Source organism: Bos grunniens, chromosome 24 (genome assembly GCF_055505025.1).
Source record: "Bos grunniens cultivar Pamir isolate PY7600 chromosome 24, Bosgru_T2T1.0, whole genome shotgun sequence".
In the NCBI taxonomy this organism is placed as follows: domain Eukaryota; kingdom Metazoa; phylum Chordata; class Mammalia; order Artiodactyla; family Bovidae; genus Bos; species Bos grunniens.
This window is the reverse complement of record NC_141188.1, coordinates 8,082,567-8,105,704: the sequence shown is the minus strand read 5'-3', so window position 1 is coordinate 8,105,704 and position 23,138 is coordinate 8,082,567. Positions and strand designations below refer to the sequence as shown.

At 40.0% G+C, this 23,138-nt stretch overlaps 1 protein-coding gene across 40 annotated transcripts in view; it reads left to right on the top strand.

Annotated features, from left to right (window-relative positions):
• Positions 1 to 23,138, top strand: part of LOC147345871 (uncharacterized) — a 314,184-nt gene that overhangs the window by 161,713 nt on the left and 129,333 nt on the right. For all 40 annotated transcript variants that reach the window (XR_015153392.1, XM_086372142.1, XM_086372176.1 and 37 more), the window contains one exon: positions 2,705 to 2,813. Coding sequence is in view for 39 of the 40 variants with exons in the window: in XM_086372142.1 (XP_086228268.1) it covers positions 2,705 to 2,813 (109 nt within the window). In the remaining variant the exon portion in view is untranslated. The remainder of the gene's footprint in view (positions 1 to 2,704; positions 2,814 to 23,138) is intronic.

Genomic DNA, 23,138 nt, shown 5'->3' with positions numbered 1-23,138 from the left:
CCAGTCCTGTGGCCACTGCTGAGTTTTCCAAATTTGTTGGCATATTGAGTGGAGCACTTTCACAGCATCATCTTTTAGGATTTGAAATAGCTCAACTGGAATTCCATCACCTCCACTCGCTTTGTTTGTAGTGATGCTTCATAAGGCCCACTTGACTTCACATTCCAGGATGTCTGGCTCTAAGTGAGTGATCACACCTTCGTGGTTATCTGGGTCATGAAGGTCTTTTTTGTACAGTTCTGTGTATTCTTGCCACCTCTTGTTAATATCTTCTGCTTCTGTTAGGTCTGTACCATTTCTGTCCTTTATCGAGCCCATCTTTGCATGAAATGTTCCCTTGGTATCTCTAATTTTCTTGAAGAGATCGCTAGTCTTTCCCATCCTGTTGTTTTCGTATTCTCTGTAATGCTTTATTTCTCTCCTTAGTGCTTTTTGTCTAAGGGTCATTTGTTTTTCTATTTCTAGTGCTTATTGGTTATCTGCCTTATTAAAATATAAGTTTCACCATGACAGGGATGTGTGAACTTTGTTTAATGCTTTTTCCACCTAAAAAAATTCCTGGCGTAAATGTGGTCCTTGGGTATTCAGAATATTAATATGAATAATAACAACCCTCTCTTATGCAGTATTTGTTATATACATAGTTCAGTTCCATGTAGTTAACATATATTTGGTCTCAGAGAGATAATTCTGCACTAATTTATTATCATCCTTAACTTCCAGGTAAGGAAACTCATGTGTGAAAATGTTAACTTGCCTTAACTCTTATTACTGATAAGCTAGAGGGTCAGAGTTGGAATCAAGGCAGCTTGTTCTAAGGCTTGCATTCTTACTCATCATGTGAAATTGAAAACACCAATAACAATACTAAATGCACTCTTTCAATTTTCCACACTTCACAAAGTTTAACTATAATATCCTAAAGCATTACTTCATGTCAAGTATTTGAACAGGCTTAATAATTAAGAAGAAGTATTGTTATCAGATTTATCTCTAACCTTAAATGAAGGGTAAATAAAATTGACAGTAGAGTGCCCTTTGAAAGATGTTGCTGTCATTAATAAAAGCGAATTTCTCAGGGATTACTTAGGCTAACCAGAGTCAAAATTTCTTTTGAACTGCCTTTGTTTAGTTCAGTAAAATAAGAATTCAACTCACTAGAGTCTCATCAATGTTGTGTCAAACTGTTTGTGTTATGAGTCCAGTCTTCTCGGTATGGTGCACAAAATAAAACTTCTTCTGACCCAAACCTCTATTTTCCTTGTGATTAATATTTTATTAAGGATTAATAAATACCCAAAACAGTGCCAAAAAGAAATACAGTAGCATTCATCTCTGTAGTCACAGAGGGAGATAATCTTTCTTGATATACAACATGTACACAATCCTGTAATACTTATCTTGGAGTTTTCCCCTCAAATTTTAAAGCTGTCTGAGAATAAATAATTCCTTTAAAAGGACAGTACATTTTATTAACAAAATGGAGAAAATAACGCAGTTTCAATTGACCTCAAATGCTTTTAAAAACCTGTTAAAATGTTTCTTTTTCTTTAATGCAAGGATTCGAGTTGTCCCTATGGCTGTGTCTGCTTAGATCCACCCTCTCTGTGGCAGCTGGTGTCTCCTTTGAATCATACCTGCTATTCTTCTAGCATCTTTATTTACATTTACATATGTGGAGATTTTCCAGGCTGTGGATGTTTGTGTGATTTGTGTCAAGTTTAAGAATTAGAGATTCACAGTCTCTTCTGGCTGTTTTAGTAATATTTGTTGTTGTTGTTCAGTCACTAAGTTGTGTCAGACTCTTCCAACCCCATGGACTGTAGCATACCAGGCTTCCCTGCCCTTCACTATCTCCTGGAGTTTGTTCAAACTCATGTCCATTGAGTCGGTGATGCCATCCAACCATCTCATCCTCTGTTGCTCCCTTCTCCTTTTGCCCTCAGTCTTTCCCAGCATCAGGGTCTTTTCCAATGAATTGGCTCTTTGCGTAGGGTGGTCTAAGTATTGGGGCTTCATCTTCAGCATCAGTCTGACCAATGAATATTCAGGGTAGATTTCCTTTAGAATTGACTGGTTTGATCTTCTTGAGAGTCCAAGGAACTCTCAAGAGTCTTCTCCAGCATCACAGTTTGAGAGCATCAATTAAGACATGGATGTTATGAGAAAACCCAAAGATATTTAATAAAATTTTTCAGTTATTAAATTTCATTATTTTCACTGTATGTGGTATTGGAGAAGACTGTTGAGAGCCCCTTGGACTGCAAGGAGATCAAACCAGTCAATCCTAAAGGAAATCAGTCCTGAATATTCATTTGAAAGACAGATGCTAAAGCTGAAACTCCAGTACTTTGGCCACCTGATGCAAAGAGCTGACTCCCTTAGAAAAGACCCTGATGCTGGGAAAGATTGAAGGTGGGAGGAGAAGGGGAAGACAGAGGACAAGATGGTTGGATGGCATCACTGAATGGACATGAGTTTGAGCAAACTCTGGGAGTTGATGATGGACAGGGAAGCCTGACGTGCAGTCCATGGGGTCACAAAGAGTTGGACACGACCGAGTGACTGAACTGAATAATTCTTGATAAATATATATAATTTATATGTACATATGTATATATTAGATATACACATATTTATTAGCAATATATATGCATATTTGAGATAATTGTCAATGTTTGACCTTTTTCTTTTTTTCCTGAAGATGGGAAGTTTCCTGCTCAGGAATTGGGACCTCTACACCGGATTCTGCTGATGACAATGTGTGGACAGGTGGTAGCTTTCAGCATCAGTTTTCCTTGCTGAGCAACTTGGTAAGTTGGATAATGTCTGTGACTTATTTTGTGCCTTGTACACTTTTTATTTTTTTAAAGAAAGTAATTTGTGAAGGACTGTGAAAGTTACAATGGCTTACTTAATTTACTCAATTTTAATGACAATGAATTTTCTTTGATGTATTTCTTTGGAATCCTCCTGTGTTGGGTTTAAAGGAAGAAGAGCTGTGGGTCGTGGTTTCTGGAGTCTTCATGTGTGGGGGTTTCATTAGCTGACTTTCACTGGCTATTTCAAGTGGTGAATCTCATGACTGGTGTGTGGCATCTGGTATGATCTTGAAATTGGGAGGGTTTAGGCTCTCCAAAAAACACTGCATTTCCAGGATGTACATTTAAGTCTTAAGAATGTACACTAGCCTCATGAATTTTTGTGCATGGTTTTCATAGAAAGGAAGATGTTAGCTCTCAAGGAGAATTATCTGCAGCTATGTTTACAGACCTGACCAGCATTGTCTGATAGAAAACAGAAACTAAAAAGTAAGAATGTTATGATAATGTTCATTAAAATTTCTAACATGGTATGTTAGTGCCTCAAATATAATCTATTGCCACAACAAAGTTATTAATCAATTTAGTATATAATCTCCCAGAGAAGGCTCGATTTCCAGGCCTTTTGTGTACATTACAGGACAGATTTCTGTTCCTTATTAAAAATGCTAAGCTAAAGAATCCCCTGGAGAAGGAAGTGGCAACCCACTCCAGTATGCTTGTTTGGGAAATCCCATGGACAGAGGTTAGCCTGGTGGGCCATGATCCACGGGGTCACACAGAGTCAGACATGACTCAGCAACTAAACAACAAAGATTATGTTTATGAAAAACTTATACTCTAGAGCAGAACATGTTCTTAATATTTTAGAATTAGATGAGCTTCAACCTTCAAGTTAATACTGGATTGAAGTTCAATCTGTTCTTGCAAATTCTGTTTTGTACATCTTGTCTTTATTGAGACCCACATTGAATCTCTTCTATGTCTAAGGCAAGAAAGGCAAACAAACAAACAAACAAAAATGGGGGTGAAAACACAAATTCAGTGTTACTGAAAATATTTCCTTATGGATTTGGCATTGGGAATATATAAAAAGGGGCTTCCCTTGTGGCTCAGATGGTAAGGAATCCACCTGCAATGCAGGAGACCTGGTTTGATCCTTGGATATGGAAGATCTCCTGGAGAAGGAAATGGAACCCACTCCAGTATTCTTGCCTGGAGAATCCCAGGGACAGAGGAGCCTGGTGGGCTGTCGTCTGTGGGGTTGCACAGAGTCGGACACGACTAAAGCAGCTTAGTAGCAGCAGCAGCAGCTGGTATTCTTACCAGGAGAATTCCATGGATAGAGGAGCCTGGGGGGCTACAGAACATGGGGTTGCAAAGAGTCAGACACAACTGAGCGACTAACACTTTCACTGTTTGCAGCATGGTATGTCTTATTTTCATAATATTTGGAATAATTTATACAAGCAAATGCATATTTGGACAACTCAGGATAAAAGCAATCTGTCAAGACTGTTAATATTGTGTAACCGTTGTAAATATTTCAGCAAGTCTTCTGACTGTTTTGGGAATAATTGTGCCCCTGTAAGTTTATGATCAAGGGAACCAGTAAAAATAACTATCATGATGAAACAGAGCCTATTCTTCAATATATTATTGGCTATTTAATATTGTCATGGCTGAGTCTCCATCTTCTGTTCAGTGGTATTTAGATAGACAGTTTCTTCAATGAACCAGGAAGTATAAGTTAGGAATATATTGAGCGAATTGTGCAAGGTGTCTTGTTCCAAAGAAAGAATAATTCCTCTGTTAATATTTTATAGCTTCATGCTAATGAGGAGATTCTTCAGCTAGCAAGAGAGCAATTTAGGCCACAAAGTAGAGGTATCTTAGTAACTTGGAGGAGAAATGAACACTGAAATCTTTGCTGGAATGTTGGGGGCTTTTTCAGTGTTTGCAATCTCTACTAATAAGGCATCCTGCTCAGTTATCAATCTACTTGGCCCTTGCTAGCTTAAGGCTTGATTTGAAAACCCCCAAATCTTCCTTAGTTGAAGGAGAGATGGGATGAGGCAGAGGAACATTAAAGGAAACAGTACAAATGAGGTCTGTTAGCAATGATCAAAAGCAAAATGTGAAGGAATGTTAGCAGGAAGAGGAGGGTTATCCTTTTCTAACTCAAGCTAATGATTTTTTTTTTCCTTTAGACTCAACTAAGGATCTTACCTCAAAGCCCCTGAGTGGGGAGTTTTTATTCTTGTTTTGGTTTTGAATTTTATCCTCAGAATGTAATTTCTAAAATATATTACCAGTGTGGAAAGAACAGTGAATTAGACTCTGAAAGACTGGGCATCTTTTGGGGGCTGTGCCCTTTACAAGCTGTGTGACTTCACCAGGATAAATATCGTCTTCTCTAGAATGAGAATGTGACCAGTAGATTTCCTTAGCCTCTATTGTGATTTTACATTTCTCTAGAATTATACCACCCTATTAAGTGTGTAGAAACGTCTTTCCTGTTTGGAGGGTTCATTTAGTCAGGCTTGCCTGGTCTAGCAACATGATATGGAATCACTGTCCATTCCATTTCAGTAAATATTTCTTTTTGTGGAATGGGTAGTCACTGTGCAGCATTTTTTGCTAGTCTTATGAGCCATGTAAGGGCTGCACCTGTCATTGGTCACACTTCGTGTGACATGCAAATCTTGCTGTTTTTCCACAAACTTGTATTTTCTAATCATGACCTTGAAGAGAATTAATGTGATACCATTTTTAGGTGCTAGATTTTGACCTTGAGAGAATGTACGCAAAAAGGATTTATGTATCTCCAGGCTGTTTTGCATGTTTCCTCCCCAAATCATCTTAGGATATCTGTTAGTAATTATGTTGCAGAGAAATTTATACAGCACAATTGAACTTTGGGGTATGAGATGCTAATATTAGCAACTTATGAGATGTGTAGATACAGTTGCTGTTGAGTCGCTAAGTCATGTCCGGCTCTTTGTGTCCCATTAACTGTAGCATACCAGGCTCCTCTGTCCTTTACTGTCTCCAGGACTCTGCTCAAATTCATGTGCACTGAGTCAGTGATGCTATCCAATGGTCTCATCTTCTGCCATCCCCTTCTCCCCCAGCATCAGGGTAGACAGAGAAACTGCTAGAATGGTCTAATAGGTGAAAAGGAATATTGATACTACATCAAGTCATTAAATGAAATTTGTTTACCCTTGGAGATTTTTTGTACATTGGTTATTGTCATTTTAAAATACTGACATGCTTTTTTTTTATTTTTAAACTTTACATAATTGTATTAGTTTTGCCAAATATCAAAATGAATCCGCCACAGGTATACATGTGTTTTATAAAAGTGATTTTTCAAACTTTGATAATTGTGGTTGTGAAAATAGATGGAGATTTTCCAAAGGGTTGATTGAGGTTGAAAGGGTTCATGAAAGAAGTTAATTTTAAAGGAATACATTTTGGGATCTACTTCATATTCGATGTCATACATACATATATACAACACCCCAATACAATTTCTTATGATTAGTAAGTCTTTTAATCTCTCTATATACACAAAGACAATTGTTTTGCTTTATTAGTGTTCTCTAAGATGTCATTAGGAGAAGGCAATGGCACCCCACTCCAGTACTTTTGCCTAGAAAATCCCATGATCGGAGGAGCCTGGTCAGCTGCAGTCCATGGGGTCACTACAGTCGGACACAACTGAGCGACTTCACTTTCACTTTTCACTTTTGTGCATTGGAGAAGGAAATGGCAACCCACTCCAGTGTTCTTGCCTGGAGAATCCCAGGGACGGGAAGTCTGGTGGGCTGCCATCTATGGGGTCGCACAGAGTCAGACACGACTGAAGCAATGCAGCAGCAAGATGTCATTGGGGCAGGCCATATCAAAGTAGACAAAAAGGTATAGGGCAGCCAGTGTGTATGCTTCTTACCATTATTTTATTGTGTATATGATTTGACATACTTCACACAGATTATGGAGACCATTTGGTAAAGCATTTAGCTATTTCTTGGAATTTGGGTTATTTTTTTGTGGCAGTGGGTGACATTAGATAAGAAAAGTAACCTTCAAGAACCTGGCTCAGCTTATGATGTAATTTAGAGCAACTTGGACCAGATTATTGTAAAAGAAAGGATTTTGTGACTTTCTTTCTTCCTATGACTATTATCCTGAGTGAAAGACACACATGTGGCAGAGCAGAAGTTTTGGTACTTCTTTGATTTGCTGCTGCTGCTGCTGCTAAGTCGCTTCAGTCGTGTCTGACTCTGTGCGACCCCATAGACGGCAGCCCACCAGGCTCCCCCATCCCTGGGATTCTCCAGGCAAAAACACTGGAGTGGGTTGCCATTTCCTTCTCCAATGCATGAAAGTGAAAAGTGAAAGGGAAGTCGCTCAGTCATGTCCGACTCAACGACCCCATGGACTGTAGCCTACCAGGCTCCTCTATCCATGGGATTTTCCAGGCAAAAGTACTGGAGTGGGGTGCCATTGCCTTCTCCATTTGATTTGCTACTGAAGTGCAAAATCATCTTAAGAGTGATCATCTTCAGGCCTTTTCTTGGAGGCCTAACATATATGTCCCCTGGACCAGAGTAGGTGACAGGCGACCTGGGTTTATGGAACTATGGAATCTATTAAAGGATACCCCCCAAAGGAGGTTAGTGTCATCAGAGTGTGGGTGCCTGGAGAAAGAACAGGGCAGGCGGTCTGGCCAGCATTGGGCGCCAAGATTTAAAGTCTGTGGTTGAGTAAGGAGAAGCCACTGACAACAGGAGCTGGGGGAACTGTTCACAGTGGACAGAAAGAGTGGCGTTCTGAGCAGGGGTCCCACTCAGCTTCCCACAGCCGATCTCAGAGGCCCAGGGACCTCTATCATCATTGACCTTCATCCATTTCATGGGTCCTGAATGGGGTGGGCAGCTATCCTCAAGGAGAGTTCTTCCAAGAATCTAGAGGTAGAGATCTGTTAGGTTGTTATTCATGTAAAAGTGATTTGCAAAGATGATGTTCGTGGATGACACTGGATAGTAACCAATGCTAGATCTTCAAGTTCATAGTCTTTTCTTCTACACGCACAACTTGCCATCGACCTCGTCCCACTGTTGTACATCTCACATATTATAGTGTTCATCTCTTGAAGTCCGCTTTGGGTATTTCTATGCTTTTTATGTCTCTATTTAATTTGTCAACCATTCAAAATACTTTATTGTCCTTACTTACTAATTCTAACATCTGTGTCATTCTTGATTTGCCTTGATTGATTTCTCTACTAGTTATAAATCATATGTTCTGTTTTCTTTGGAATCTAGTCAAATATTGCTAAACATGCAAATATTGTGTATTTTATATTGTTGGCTATTGGAAACAGATTTGTTCTTGGACACAGTTAAATTACTTGAAAGAAATTTGTGTTTTTAGGGGTTTACTTTTTTAGAAGGATTAGGAGGGAGCTATGCTAGTCGAGGACTCTTTATTTGAGGCAAAATGTTACAGCCAAAGTAACTGGTGAAGCAGAATTCAGTTTTCATTATTTTTTTTTTTTGTGCAAAGTTTGAGATGATGTAAAGTGTTCACATATGAGAAAAAAATGTTAGGTATAACTATTATAAAAATAAGTGAAGATGGACCCTATTCTTATCATTTGAGAATACATTGGCTTACATTTCTTTAAAAATCAATAATGCTAAATTATTGCAAGTAAATAGTTATAAATGAATACAGAATCAGGTGTTCAATACTTAAAATACTACTTCCATGATCAATAATCTGATGTTTATGTGCACTGATCACCTCATTCATTCCATTGGAACTGCTTCTCTTTACCTCCTTTTTAAGTCTAGTTTGTGACATTCCCCCTTTACTATCACTGAAAATATATAACATACTGTCCTTGCACTTACGACTGTGGGACTGTGACTGTTCAGGAATCTGATTATCAAAATGATTTAGATACTTTGCTCCAGATGCATTCATAGCTTGTTGATAAAGTAATTGCAACCAACTTTTGGGGTTTATTTAAACAAATATTTGGTGCATTGTGTTTCTAATCTTAATCATTCTATCATTTCTCTTCTGTCTTTTGGCTATCATAGCCGCTAGTAGCAGTGCCTTTATTAAATAGGATTCTTTGGATTTGAGTAATACTTTGTTTTTCACATGTTCTTCAGAAACTCTTTGAAAGTGTATTTTGCATAATATCTTATTACCTTACATCCATATTAAATCAGGATTATTTTCTTCATGTGTTCATTTAATTGCCACGTATGTCAGGAATGTTTTGCGTATGTTTTCAGTACCTGTAAGAAATTGAGTTTTACTTCAGTTTTCACTGACATATGAGTATTTCAATTACTGCAACTCAAAACTATAAAAGTTTTAAAAGATCAGGGCATGAATTTGTTTAAAACAGTTTAAAAAACAAAACTGGCATAAGATGCTATAGGAAGTTGAATAGGATATTAATGAACATTTCTTTTCATCTGGATATATTCAACTACATTTCATAATACAAAGAACTTTTAATGCTATCATGGAAAAACTTAATCTAGAAAAATTGTAAAAAGTGATGAGTAATATAAAATAAACATTATTTTTCCAAACATTTATTTTTAATTGAAAGGAAATTGCTTCACATTATTGTGTTGATCTCTGCCATACATCAACATGAGTCAGCCACAGGTATACACCTGTCCCCTCCCTCTTTCACCTCCTTCCCACCCCTTAGGTTGTTACAGAGTCCCAGCTTGGTCTCCCTGCATCATACAGCAAATTCCCATCGGTTATCTATTTTAGACTTTATGCTTCCATGTCGCTCTCTCCATTCATCCCACCCCCTCCTTCCTGCCCCCCACCCCTGTCCCTAAGTCTGTTCTCTGTGTCTGCACCTCCATGGTTGCCCTGTAAATAGGTTCATCAGAACCATCTTTCTAGATTCCATATATATGCGTTAATATGCGACATTCGTTTTTCTTTCTGACTTACTTCTGTCTGAATAGCAGGCTCTTGGTTCATTCACCTCATTAGAACTGAGTCAAATGTGTTCCTTTTTATGGACGGATAGTTTTCCATTGTATATGTGTAGTTATTTTATTCTTTCATCTGAGGATGCACATCTCCGTTGCTTCTACATCCTCGCTATTGTAGACAACGCCACAGTGAACAGTGGGGTACAGTTTTGGTTTCCTCAGGGTATATGCCAAGTAGTGGGATTGCTGGATCATATGATAGTTTCCACTCCTGGATTCTTGAGGAATTTACATTCCCACCAACAGTGCAAAAGGTAGAATAAACATTCTTTTAAAGATACAGATGAACTGGCAAGAGATAAGAGAAATCTCTCAGGGTCAAAAACGAAGATGAGGTCGGAGGTGGTGAGTGGTCTTTTGTGGCTTCAGCTTTCTTGGGGGCACTGCTAGTCTCTATATCAAAGAGGCTTCTTTTAATTACTGTGTTGAGGGCACTCAAGACTGGACTTACGTAAAGCATGAAGGTTTTATTGAAATTCTTTCAAATAGTCAGCCCTATTGAAGATTTACAACTTCAGTGAAAAAAAATTGGAATTTAAAAATAATTCTGGTCATTGTCAAAGAAATCATAGGACATCCTATTTGCCTTCACCTGACTGCCGCAGAGGATAAAAATCACACCTAAGAGTGGATAACTTGCTTTCTATTTAATGTTCAAATATGCATTTTCTCTGTGTTGAGGGAACCATCAAGCTAAAATATTAATATGTGCAGTGCTAGGCAGTACTCTTGCCTGGAGAATCCCATGGATGGAGGAGCCTGGAAGGCTGCAGTTCATGGGGTCGCTGAGGGTCGGACACGACTGAGCGACTTCACTTTCATGCATTGGAAAAGGAAATGGCAACCTACTCCAGTGTTCTTGCCTGGAGAATCCCAGGGACGGGGGAGCCTGGTGGGCTGCTGTCTATGGGGTTGCACAGAGTCGGACACGACTGAAGCGACTTAGCAGCAGCAGCAGCAGGCTTAAAATAACCCTGGACACCTGGCAAAACAAAAGTGACTCTGTAGAGGAACACACACTAAGACGCTTTCGTGGTCTAATTCAAATCTCACGAGAAGGAAGACTCAGGAGCAAGTGTCAGTGAAACAACAGACAGCAGAAACAAACAGTCCCCGCCCTAAGTTTCCAGTCAGTGAATTATCACCTGTGGACTCCAGCTAATATGTTTAAACTATCCAAGAAGTAGAAACAACCAATGGCATAAGAAATACGCCAGATCAAAAAAGAGAAGGCATATTGGAGCAACAATGGCCTTGTCTTTTACCTGCTGGAAAAGGCTGAGTTTCAGATATGCTTGTGTTGTAGGTAAAGGGAGGTTGGAGGGGGAAGCACTCAGGCATCCAGGCTGGGCTGAGAACTGACCTGCATCCCTCACTCCCAGAGAATCAGTCATCTGGCCTGTGCAGGTGGACAAAGAAAGGGAAGCAATTGAGTCATGAGGTCAGAAAAAAGAGAAGGGGATTTTATCACACACCTTACCGTCGTTGTCTCGTCCAGTCAATTCTGTTTATTTCCTGGGTTATGAATCTTGCCCTGATGACACAGGGACAAAGCCCTGTGATAGTGGCATGAATGAATTCAATTCTAGTTTCTGTGTTTTTGTAGACTTTGGTTCCTGTGTTATTTGATATTAGATTTTTAAAAACTTTTCCCTAAGTTCTTTTAGTCTCTTCCTATAAATCCCAGATCCTTGTCCATTATTCCAGTTAGCCAGATTTAGTTAATATGTTGTTGTTTAGTTGCTAAGTTGTGTCTGACTCTTTTGTGACCTTGTGGACTGTAGCCCATCAGGCTCCTCTGTCCTTGGGATTTCCCAGGCAAGAATACTGGAGTGGGTTGCTGTTTCCTTCTCCAGGGGATCGTCCTCACCCAAGGGTTGAACCTGGATCTCCTGCATAGGCAGGCAGGTTCTTTACTTGGGAAACCCTTGGGCTTCCCTGGTGGCTCAGCTGGTAAAGAATCTTCCTGCAGTGTGGGAGACCTGGGTTTGATCCTTAGTTTAGGAAGATCTCCTGGAGAAGGGCACAGCTCTCCACTCCAGTATTCTGGCCTGGAGAATTCCATGGACTGGATAGTCCATGGGGTCACAAAGAGTCAGATGAGACTGAGCAACTTTCACTTTCGCCTGGGAAACCCTTAGTTAACATGGCTTGCATACCAAAAATTCTAAAAAATACAAGATAGAACATTAAAAAGCTACTCTCTCTAATGTAAAATGTACTTGGGCCCTGTATATAGCCGGTGGGCAACCTTTGAATTTATATACTCAGATATTTCAGTGTCAAAACATGCAGTTGACCAAATACTGCATTTTTATAAATATAATTTTTTTTAACCATGGTTACTGGTACAGTCTTATGTCTTACTCTACGTTTCTTCATTTGTAACTTAATTTAACCTTCTCTTATAACTAGAATGTGTATATGTATGTATGGCTTAAATGTATGTTTGTGTATTTTTATTTTTTAATTTTTTTAAATTTTATTTTTAAACTTTACAATATTGTATTAGTTTTGCCCAACATTGAAATGAATCCGCCACAGGTATACCTGTGCTCCCCATCCTGAATGCAACTTTATCTTAAATTCCTTTTGACTTTTAGTTACATTAAATTGAATTATAGCTGTTTATATTTCACTTTGGTTGAAAAACCATCTTTCTAGTAAAACTGATTTGTGTAATCTTCAAAGTGGGTATTCAAATTGTTTCCTATAATGAAATACATGTCTTCATTACCCAAGGCATAAAAACTTATAAAACCCCAGAACTCAAAAATGTAAGTCCATTGAGACTTTTATATTCTATATTTTGAAATACAGGCAAATATCCATATGTTTATATATATTAAATATATATAAATTCTACTTATGTACCATTAATCCCATTATGTGCCATGTATCTCTAGAGAGTTAGGTACTTTTGATTTTTTTTTTTTCTTCAACTCAGTTTTATTTTTTGACTAACAAATCAAGTGACACAAGCATCTAGCGGTACCTAGGTTATAGCATGGGGGTTTGATTTATATATAATTTCTATTTTAATTATCAAAACTCAAGTGATGCTGCTTCACTGGAATTGGTCTAAACTGACACACATAAATAAGGGTGTTAGACATTTATCGAGTACTACAATTTATGATTTACAGGATTTTCTGGGGGATCTGCTATGGTGTTGATGAACTAAATTCCAAAGTTTAAGTAAATGCTATAAAAATAAGGATTTAGACATTTGGTGGCTCCAACATAAAGAATTTGCCTACAATATAGGAGACCTGGGTTCTACCCTTGGGTCAGGGAAGGTCCCCTGGACAAGGCAATGGCAGCCCACTCCAGTATTATTGCCTGGAGAATCCCATGGACGGAGGAGCCTGTGGACTGAAGTACATAATGTCACAAAGAGTCGGACTCCGCTGAGCAACTAACACTTTCACCTCTCAGACATTTAGTAAGTCAGGATTACATTTTGGTCTCTCTAGATAGATACATGGAGAAGGCAATGGCACCTCACTCCAGTACTCTTGCCTGGAAAATCCCATGGACAGAGGAGTCTGGTAGGCTGCAGACCATGGGGTCTCGAAGAGTTGGACACGACTGAGCGACTTCATTTTCACTTTTCCCTTTCGTGCATTGGAGAAGGAAATGGCAACCCATTCCAGTGTTCTTGCCTGGAGAATCCCAGGGATGGGGGAGCCTGGTGGGCCGCCGTCTATGGGGTCGCACAGAGTCGGACCTGACTGAATCGACTTAGCAGCAGCAGATAGATACAGTTCTATTCAATTGTAGGAGGTAAGTCTTAACAAGAAAAACAAAACTGGTGGTTTATATCTCTGTCCAATTCTACTTTACTTAGGAAAAAAAATCTGAATTCTGAGGTAAAGAGATTGTAAATAAAGGCACCAAAGGAAATAGCTTTAAAATTAATTTAGTAGTATTTTTCCTCTCCTCAAATTATCATAGTGAGCTAAATTATAGAACTATCATAGATCTCTACAAAAGAAGTTTTTAATTAAGACCTGAAAGTCATTTAAGCACACACAAAAGATTACAAATATAAATCTTTTTGTTATTTTCAATATAAATTGTTATTATTTGATGGCTAGCCTTGTAATTTTAGTATATGAGACCACTTTAAATGCAAATTCTAGTGATGACTACATGCAATTATTTGTATATATTTATTACTTCTCAGTACATAAATATATGGACATGCAGAAATAAATGTTGGAAAGTCATACTTTTAAAAAATATTTTTTTCTTTTCTGTTGTTTAAGAAATATATCCCATTCTCTTAACTGTCATAGTTTGGGAGTTGGGGGGAAATGTGACCATACTGAATTTGGGCCAGTTTGAAATAGCTTTGAAAAAAATAAAAGTCAATAATTCTGTGAGCACACTTTGAATAGAAACAATAGTTATTCAATAGCCGTTTGGCTGAGAAAATTGACAAAGCAATGACCTTGATAGATGAACTTGTACTACCAACAATGACTCTGACATTCACTTGAATAAAAAGCCCTCCTAGAAGTTCTGGGGAAAGTAAAACATGTTTTGGATGGATGGACTCATCCATAGTTTTTATTTTTATTTTCATTCAGAGTTTTATTAGGGTTTAAATATTGAAAACTTTTCAATGATGAACCATGAGCATCTTAAGGAACCTTTATATCTTTCAAATTTTGACTTATATTAAACTTGAATCTTAGATGCTTACAATTTCTGACTCAGTCTATTAGCCAGTCATATAATGTTCACATTTAGTATATTATTTTTAAAGTCATTAACATAATTGACACCGCATTTTTCTGTGCCTCCCTTTTCTCTAGTGGGTAGTATAATGAATGAATGTCAGGAATTTGAGAAGCTTGTAAAAGTTCAATGGGGTCTTAAACTCAATGCACCAAGACTTACCACTGATAGAGAACAAGTTACTGCTGCAGTAAATATCATGAATGTGGAATACAATTCAGCTTCTATGAGTAATGAAAAAATTTTATTGGACCAAATGCCATTTAGTAGAGTGTGATTTACATGCCTGCTATTTAAAGACTACTTGAGTGAGAACAGAATATTTGAATAGGACTATGCTATGCTATGCTAAGTCGCTTCAGTCGTGTCTGACTCTGTGTGACCCCATAGACGGCAGCCCACCAGGCTCCCCCGTCCCTGGGATTCTCCAGGCAAAAACACTGGAGTGGGTTGCCATTTCCTTCTCCAATGCAGGAAAGTGAAAAGTGAAAGTGGAGTCGCTCAGTCATGTCCGACTCTAGTGACCCCATGGACTGCAGCCTACCAAGCTCCTCCATCCACGGGATTTTCCAGGCCAAAGTACTGGAGTGGGGTGCCATTGCCTTCTCTGAGTCTTCTCTTATTCCTCAGTATTTCTCTGAGATGGTATAAAAAAATACTCTAAAATTTTCTTGGTCAGGAATCTCTCATGGGAGTTTAAATCAGGTCCCTTAAATAGGGACACCGGACAAGTGAAATGCAGTAAGGGTATTCAGTAACTGATAGGTAAGGGAAATCCTAGTGTTGTCTCTAGGAATAAAAGACAGGCCATGGTTTTTGATGCCTCACTAACAGCTCTTTATTACCTAATGAACTCCTTTCGTTAGATATGGTTTTCAGTTTTTCCTCCATTAGTTCAGTTCAGTTGCTCAGTCATGTGTGACGCTTTGTGACCCCATGGACTGCAGCACACCAGGCCTCCCTGTCCATCACCAGCTCCCAGAGCTTACGCAAACTCATGTCCATGGAGTAGGTGATGCCATCCAGCCATCTCATCCTCTGTTGTCCCCTTCTCCTCCTGCCTTCAATCTTTCCCAGCATCAGGGTCTTTTCCAATGAATCAGTTCTTCACATCAGGTGGCCAAAGAATTGGAGTTTCAGCTTCAGCAACAGTCCTTACAATGAATATTCAGGACTGATTTCCTTTAGGATGGACTGGTTGGATCTCCTTGCAGTCCAAGGGACTCTCAAGAGTCTTCTCCAACACCAGAGTTCAAAAGCATCCATTCTTTGGTGCTCAGCTTTCTTTATAGTCCAACTCTCACATCCATACATGACTACTGGAAAAACCATAACTTTGACTAGATGGACCTTTGTTGACAAAGCAATATCTCTGTTTTTTAATATCCTAAGTTGGTCATAGCTTTTCTTCCAAGGAGCAAGCATCTTTTAACTTCATGGCTGCAGTCACCATCTGCAGTGATTTTGGAGCCCCAAATTTAAAGTCTCTCACTGTTTCCATCGTTTCCCCATCTATTTGCCATGAAATGATGAGACTGGATGCCATGATCTTAGTTTTTTCCAAGTCCTGAGTTTTAAGCCAACTTTTTCACTCTCCTCTTTCACTTTCATCAAGAGGCTCTTTAATTCTTCTTCACTATTTTCCTCCATGCTGCTGCTGCTGCTAAGTCTCTTCATTCATGTCTGACTCTGTGTGACCCCCCAGATGGCAGCCCACCAGGCTCCTCTGTCCCTGGGATTCTCCAGGCAAGAACACTGGAGTGTGTTGCCATTTCCTTCTCCAGTGCATGAAAGTGAAAGTGAAGTTGCGTCCGACTCTTAGGGACCCCATGGACTGCAGCCCACCAGGATCCTCTGTCCATGGGATTTTCCAGGCAAGAGTAGTGGAGTGGGTTGCCATTGCCTTCTGAAGGACTAAAAGTATAACACAATATTCTGTCTTTTCAAAAGATGCTTCTATATGGTTCTTTAGAGCATCTCTACCTATGTTCCTGAAGACTCCCGACTATCATCCAGATTTTCTGTTCCAGATTTTCTCATAACAATAGGTGATACCAGAAGAGGTGTCAGGATGGAGCAGGTTAGAGTAAAGCACCATCTCTTCTGGTGCTGAAGTTCTAGGGAGAAAATAAGACTTAGAGGTAGATGGTCTTGGGCTTCCCTTGTGGCTCAGTGGTAAAGGATCTTCCAGCCAGTGTGGGAGAATGGGTTCAATCCCTGATCCAGGAAGATCTCACATGCCTCGGAGCACTAAGCACATGTGCCAGAGCTATTGAACTTGTGCTCTAGAGCCTGGGAGTCCCAACTACTGAGCCCACGTGCCATGACTCCTGAAGCCTGTGCGCCCTGGAGCCCAGGCTCTGCAACAAGAGAAGCCCGAGCACTGCACCTAGAGAGTAGCCTGCACCTCAGCGAAGACCCAGCGCAGCCAAAGATGAACAGCTAACATAATATGTAAAACAATAAGTAGATGGTCCTTTCTTACCATAACCTAGAGGAAGGTCAAAAAGCTAAGAGGAAATGCCTTATGATCTAAGAGCAAATTCCCTGGCAAATAGCACGATGTCATTTTCCTCCCATGTACCCCTCAAATGAAATAATAACTAATCCATGCTAAATTAACTTTTCAGTGCTGAGAAAAAGGTGAAAATAAAAAGTTCCTTGTTGAATGTTTACTAATAAACTGTGCTTGTGCTCGATCACTCAGTTGTGGTCAACTCTTTGTGACCCCATGGACTGTAGCCCACTAAACTCCTCTGTCTCTGATTTCTCCAGGCAAGGACACTGGAGCGGGTGGCCATTTCCTCCTCCTGGGGATCTTTCCAACCCAGGGATCAAACTGGTGTCTCCTGTGTCTCTTGCATTGTTGGGCGATACTTTACCACCTGAGGAAGCCGCTAGGAAGCCCTTACCAATAAATACATGAAACATAATGGATTCATTTTGATATTTGGCAAAACTAATACAATTATGTAAAGTTTAAAAATAAAATAAAATTAGAAAAATAAAAAATAAAAAAAATAAATTAAAAAAAAAAAGAAGAAGGCAGAGGAAGGGAGAACTCTCTCTCTTCCTGACACATAAAAAAAAAAAAAAAGAAAGAAACATAATGGTTGTACTTAAATTTGAAAAATACCTAAGAAATGATGCTTCATTTTCATAGGGCATATAGCCTATATTTGTGGTTACATAGATTTTGTTCTTAGTATATATTTGTCAGCATTTTGAAAATATATGGATTTGGTGTTTAGAAAGCACAGTACTTGTATTTTATTATTTAGGAATGATTTGGGGATAAGAGTACTATATGTGCAGAAGCACTATTTTAAGGCTTTTTATTTTCATTTTCCTTACTTCTATGTTTTTTTTCCTTCTTTTCTTCACTCCCCATAGGTAGTTTTTCAGCTTTAAAAATTAGAGATTTACACAAAATTCATGATGGCATATTTTGCCCAATTATTTCTAGTGTTTCAGGTTATAGTGTCAAGATAAACAGAGGCACATTCACACACAGAGAGTAAATATTTCTTCGGAATAACTCTTCTATGAGCTTTTCTGCCACAAACAACTGTTACTTCTATTCAAACTGATTCCCTTAAGCTCATGAAAATGACCTTGTGGCCTTCTACATAGAAATTTGACTCATGTCATCTCAAGAGTAGTATTCTTACTTTTCCTTAAAAATAATGGTTTTCACATTTGCATGTTTATAACTGGGAGGATTTTGGAAGCAAGCTGGAGCAACCTCGATGGGACAGAGGGGCAGGAGAGTGCAGGTGAAGGTGCTGCTCAGACACAGCAAAACCAGCAGCAGTGAAGCAGGAACAGAGTGTCTTCTGCGCCGCCAATGAAAGACCTGCTGTTTCTCCTCAGGGCAGAATTCCGAAGCGTCTTAGCACCGCGGAGTTGAGTCAGGCTCACACCTCCCTTGGGCCCTTTCCTTCTGGTCACTCGTGTCTGATACCTACTGTGTCGGCCCGACTCTAGGGTGAATCACTGGACTCTCAAGCCCGGTGTTCCTGCTTGTATAATCCCTTTCTCTCGATTGTGAGTGGGGCCAGTGACTTGCTTCTGGCCTAAATAATAAAGCCAAAGTGACCACATGCCACTCCCATGGCAAAGGTGAAGGCACTTCACAGATGTAATTAAGATCTTGAATGGATAGATGTTGAGGGCGATTAGGAAAGGAAATTATCCTGGGTAAGTTTATCTGAAATAGCTATCAACCTTAAAAGATGGACTGAGTTTTCCTCAGCTGAAAGGCTCCAAGCAGCAGAAATTTCTTCATTGGCCTGAGGAACTATGGGGTTGGCCAAAGAGTTCTTTCCATAACATCATCCAGAAAACCTGAATGAACTTTCTGGCCAACTCAATACATGTCTGTATGTCAAGGAGCTGTGAGTGGCCTGTAGGAACTGAAGGAAGGTATCATTGCTAAGTGCCACCTCCAGCTGACAACAAAACCCGATGACTCTTAGCCTCATAGCTGCAAAGTGATGAAGTCTGCCAGCAACCCGAGTAAGTGTGGAAGTGGAGCCTGCCTTAGTTGGGCCCCCATTGAAGGCAGCCCAGTCAACACTGTGGTTGTAACCTTGAGAGACCTTGAGGGGATCTGGCTAAGTGTCGCCTGGACCCCTGACCCACAGCGGGTAACTTGCTATGCAGTGTGAGTAAACTAAGAGATTTATGTTTCAGAATAGAGAAGGATTGACTTCAAGGCCATTGGTGTTACTCAAGAGATGATTCACCTTGATGCTGAAGTGGTTGATGGTAGTCATTGTTTATTAACCTTGTCCTCTGTATAATTAACCTGTTTTTGTAACTTTATTTTGAATAGTTTATTCTAAAATTAGGCAAGCTCTTAAATCAGTTTCAAATATGCTTCTTAATGTTGCTTTTCAGTTAGTGTGCCTTTATTCTTATTGGTAAAATATTTGTGTTATGTGTTAATGCCTTGTTGTGTGTGCACTCAGTCGTGTCTGACTCCGTGCAACTCCATGGACTATAGCCCGCCAGGCTGCTCTGCCCATGGGGTTTCCCAGCAAGGATACTGGAGTGGGTTGCCATTTCCTTAGATCCAGTGGATCTTCCTGAGCCAGAGATCAAACGCACAACTCTGTGTCTCCTGCATCGGCAGGTGGATTCTTTACCACTAGCGCCATCTTGGAGAAGGCAATGGCACCCCACTCTAGTACTCTTGCCTGGAAAATCCCATGGATGGAGGAGCCTGGTAGGCTGCAGTCCGTGGGGTCTCTAAGAGTCAGACACGACTGAGCGACTTCACTTTCACTTTTCACTTTCATGCATTGGAGAAGGAAATGGCAACCCATTCCAGTGTTCTTGCCTGGAGAATCCCAGAGATGGGGGAGCCTGGTGGGCTGCCGTCTATGGGGTCACACTGAGTCGGACACGACTGAAGTGACTTAGCAGCAGCAGCAGCACTGTCTCAGCTATAAGAGCATTTGGTTGAGCTGTACAGTATTCTGGCTTCTAGAGAAGAGTGTTAATAATTGAGTCTATTTCTCTGCTCCATCTGCCTATATCCTGCCTTGAAGAAGTAGTTCCAATATTGTGGAAAAGTGCTGTAGAAGGGCATTTAAAGTCTACTTGGTGGATCTAGGCCATGTAGTGTTTGGTGAGCTTGGGGGTCATTTAAGACAGCCGGACTCCATTTCCTTACCTGTTTCTTCTTCTCAGTCATATGTAAGAAAGCACTTGAAAAGCACAGTGGTCTAAATAAAAAATTACCAGCCTGACACAGTGTTTAATGATGTGTCTGATACCATGTGGGATGCAAATAGTAAGAACCTAAGTGGAATGATGTCAGTCTTGGGACCAGGGCAGTATGGCCACTGATGCTTTGAAAAGGACAAAGCAGGAAGCTGATAGCATCTGAATCCATCTGCTGCCACCCACTTCATGTCAGAGGCAACTTGTTTCGTGCTCTTTCACTGACAGGTTGTTCTGCACATTTGTGTCTCGTGCCATCTGGATGGTATGGTTCACCCAGCATCCTCCCATGTTTCAGTTTAATGTCTCACGTCCTGTGTGTGCCACTCCTTGCTGTGGGATTGGTTCCCTGGCACTGTTTTTTCGGGGGAATGTCTGCAGAGCACAAACTCACCCCACCACGCAGTCACCGTTTGCTTCTCCACCCTCAGCCAGCATCTTGTTGGCAACAGCCCGGCCCCTTGCTGCAGCCACGATTTGCTCTTTTTGAATAGATCTTCCTGTTCTACTTGAGAACTGTGATGCATCATCTGTTTAACAAATGCAAAGCTCTGTCAGATCCCTCACTTTGTACTAAAACTGCTGGCTAAATGTTCACTTGTTCTTTCACCAATTAATTCATTTATCAACATCAGAAAATGCATCAAAAGCGTACCACCAACTTGGCATTGTACTAAGTGCTAAAAACACAAGAATAGATGCTCTTGTCTTTAAGGATTTTACAACCAATATACTGAGGGGGGATGCAGACTAGATCTTCAGGCCTTTGTGCCCTGTTACTGACTGCCCCTTTAGCATTGAATCTGTGTCCTTGGTAGCACTTTTCTAGGGAGAGAACAGCAGGGAAACCTTATTCTTTTTGCTTGGCATGATAGACCTCTAACTTCCCTGTGAATTAACTTTCCCGCAGCCATGTTGCAGGAAGCTTAGTCCAGTGGATAACTGGTATGAAAGAGGTATATGGGCTTCAATGGGACTCCAGGAGACGGTATCTGCCCCTCAGCGAGTGGTTTTCATGAAGATCTATCTGAGCATTGTTTGCACGAAGATGTAAAGCACTGTATAAAGTCCAAGACAGAGGTAGACAGATTAACCTTGCCCAGGAGGAGAAGCCCTCACTTTGAAACATGAGTAAAAGCTGCATAGATGCAGCCATTACTTTAAAGACATATGTGCAAGCCAGCAGAAAGGACCTGAATGATGCTGAACTTGAGATGGTCGCGGTAGATCTCCTATAAGGCTGTCCTGACTGCTTGCCTCTTTTTAGTTTGTGTATTGAAAGATTTCTCAGATATCTTATTGTTGTTTAGTCTCTAAGTCATGTCAAGCTCTTTGTGACCCCATGGACTGCAGCATGCCAGGATTCCCTGTCCTTCACCATCTCCTGGAGTTTGCTCAAACTCATGTCCATCGAGTTAGCGATGCCATCCAACCATCTCATCCTCTGTCATCCCCTTTTCATCCTGCCTTCAATCTTTCCCAGCATCAGGGTCTTTTCCAATGAGTTGGCTCTCTGCATCAGGTGGTCACGGAATTAGAGCTTCAGCTTCAGCATCAGTCCTTCCAATGAATAATTCAGGGTTGATTTCCTTTAGGATGGACTGGTTTGAGCTCCTTGCTACCCAAGGGACTCTCAAAAGAGTCTTCTCCAGCACCACAGTTTGAAAGCATCAATTCTTTGGCACTTGTAATTATGTAATTATGTTCTGACTCCTTACCACTTGGAGCTCTGACTGTCATCTGCTGATTGTATGTTCTCAAATGAAACCTAGCCATCTACCTGCTCTGATTTCTGTGAAATACAGGAGACTTACGTTATCATGGTGCTCTACTCCTCTGGTTGGGTTGCATTAACTGGTGTTTTCTCAAGGCTCTCTTTCAAGTTCTCAAAAATGGTTCTCTGCCACAGAGACAAATGGAGACTTTATTGATTATATCACAGAGGAGTGAGCAGAGGTGAGTGGAGGAGGAGAGAAAAGCACAGCGAATAAGATGAAAGTCCTGTCTTTTCTCTTCCCCCAGATTTCCTTTTCAGCTGCCCCAGCATTAAAAGACTGTTCTCATGGCCCTTTCTCTGCAGTGATTCTGAACTGGGTGACTTCTCACCCTTTCTTCCAGCATTTTCCTCTAAAATTCCAGTGATTCTTCACAGATGTTTGCAGAGTAGTGTCCTTTCTTCCACAGCGTGTGTGATCCCTTGAAAGCTGGACTTTCCAGACCCCATCTTTCATTGCAATCTCAAACTAAAAAATTATCTTAAAGACAGTGAATTCTGGCAAATTAGCTGAATTCACAAGTGGTTTCTAGTTTTAAATATTTACTTACATTCAGTTTTTCTCCAAAGTCTGACACATGAACATACTAGTCTTTAAAAGGTAATAGAACTAAAATTGTTGAGTAAAATGTCCTAAGTGAAGACATCACTGTTTTAACATCCTTGGAACATGTTTTGCTCTGAAATATATTTCTATTAGGAAACATAGTAAGCACTCTGAAGAATAGAATTTACGTTGTTTAATAGTACCATATTTACTTAAGCTTTATAGGTTGTTGTTCAGTCGCTAAGTCATATCCAACTCTTTGCAGCCCCATGGACTGTAGCATGGGATATTAATGTGCAAATTTAATTATCAGATAATTTAAAATATTGCCTTTGTGACTGCTAATTGTTATGGTTAGTATGTAGCATATGAGTTTGGAGACAAATTCTGGGTCCAGGATGGACTGGTATGTGACCTTAACAAGAATATTGGGTTGGCCAAAAAGTTGTTTGGGTAAGATGTTATGC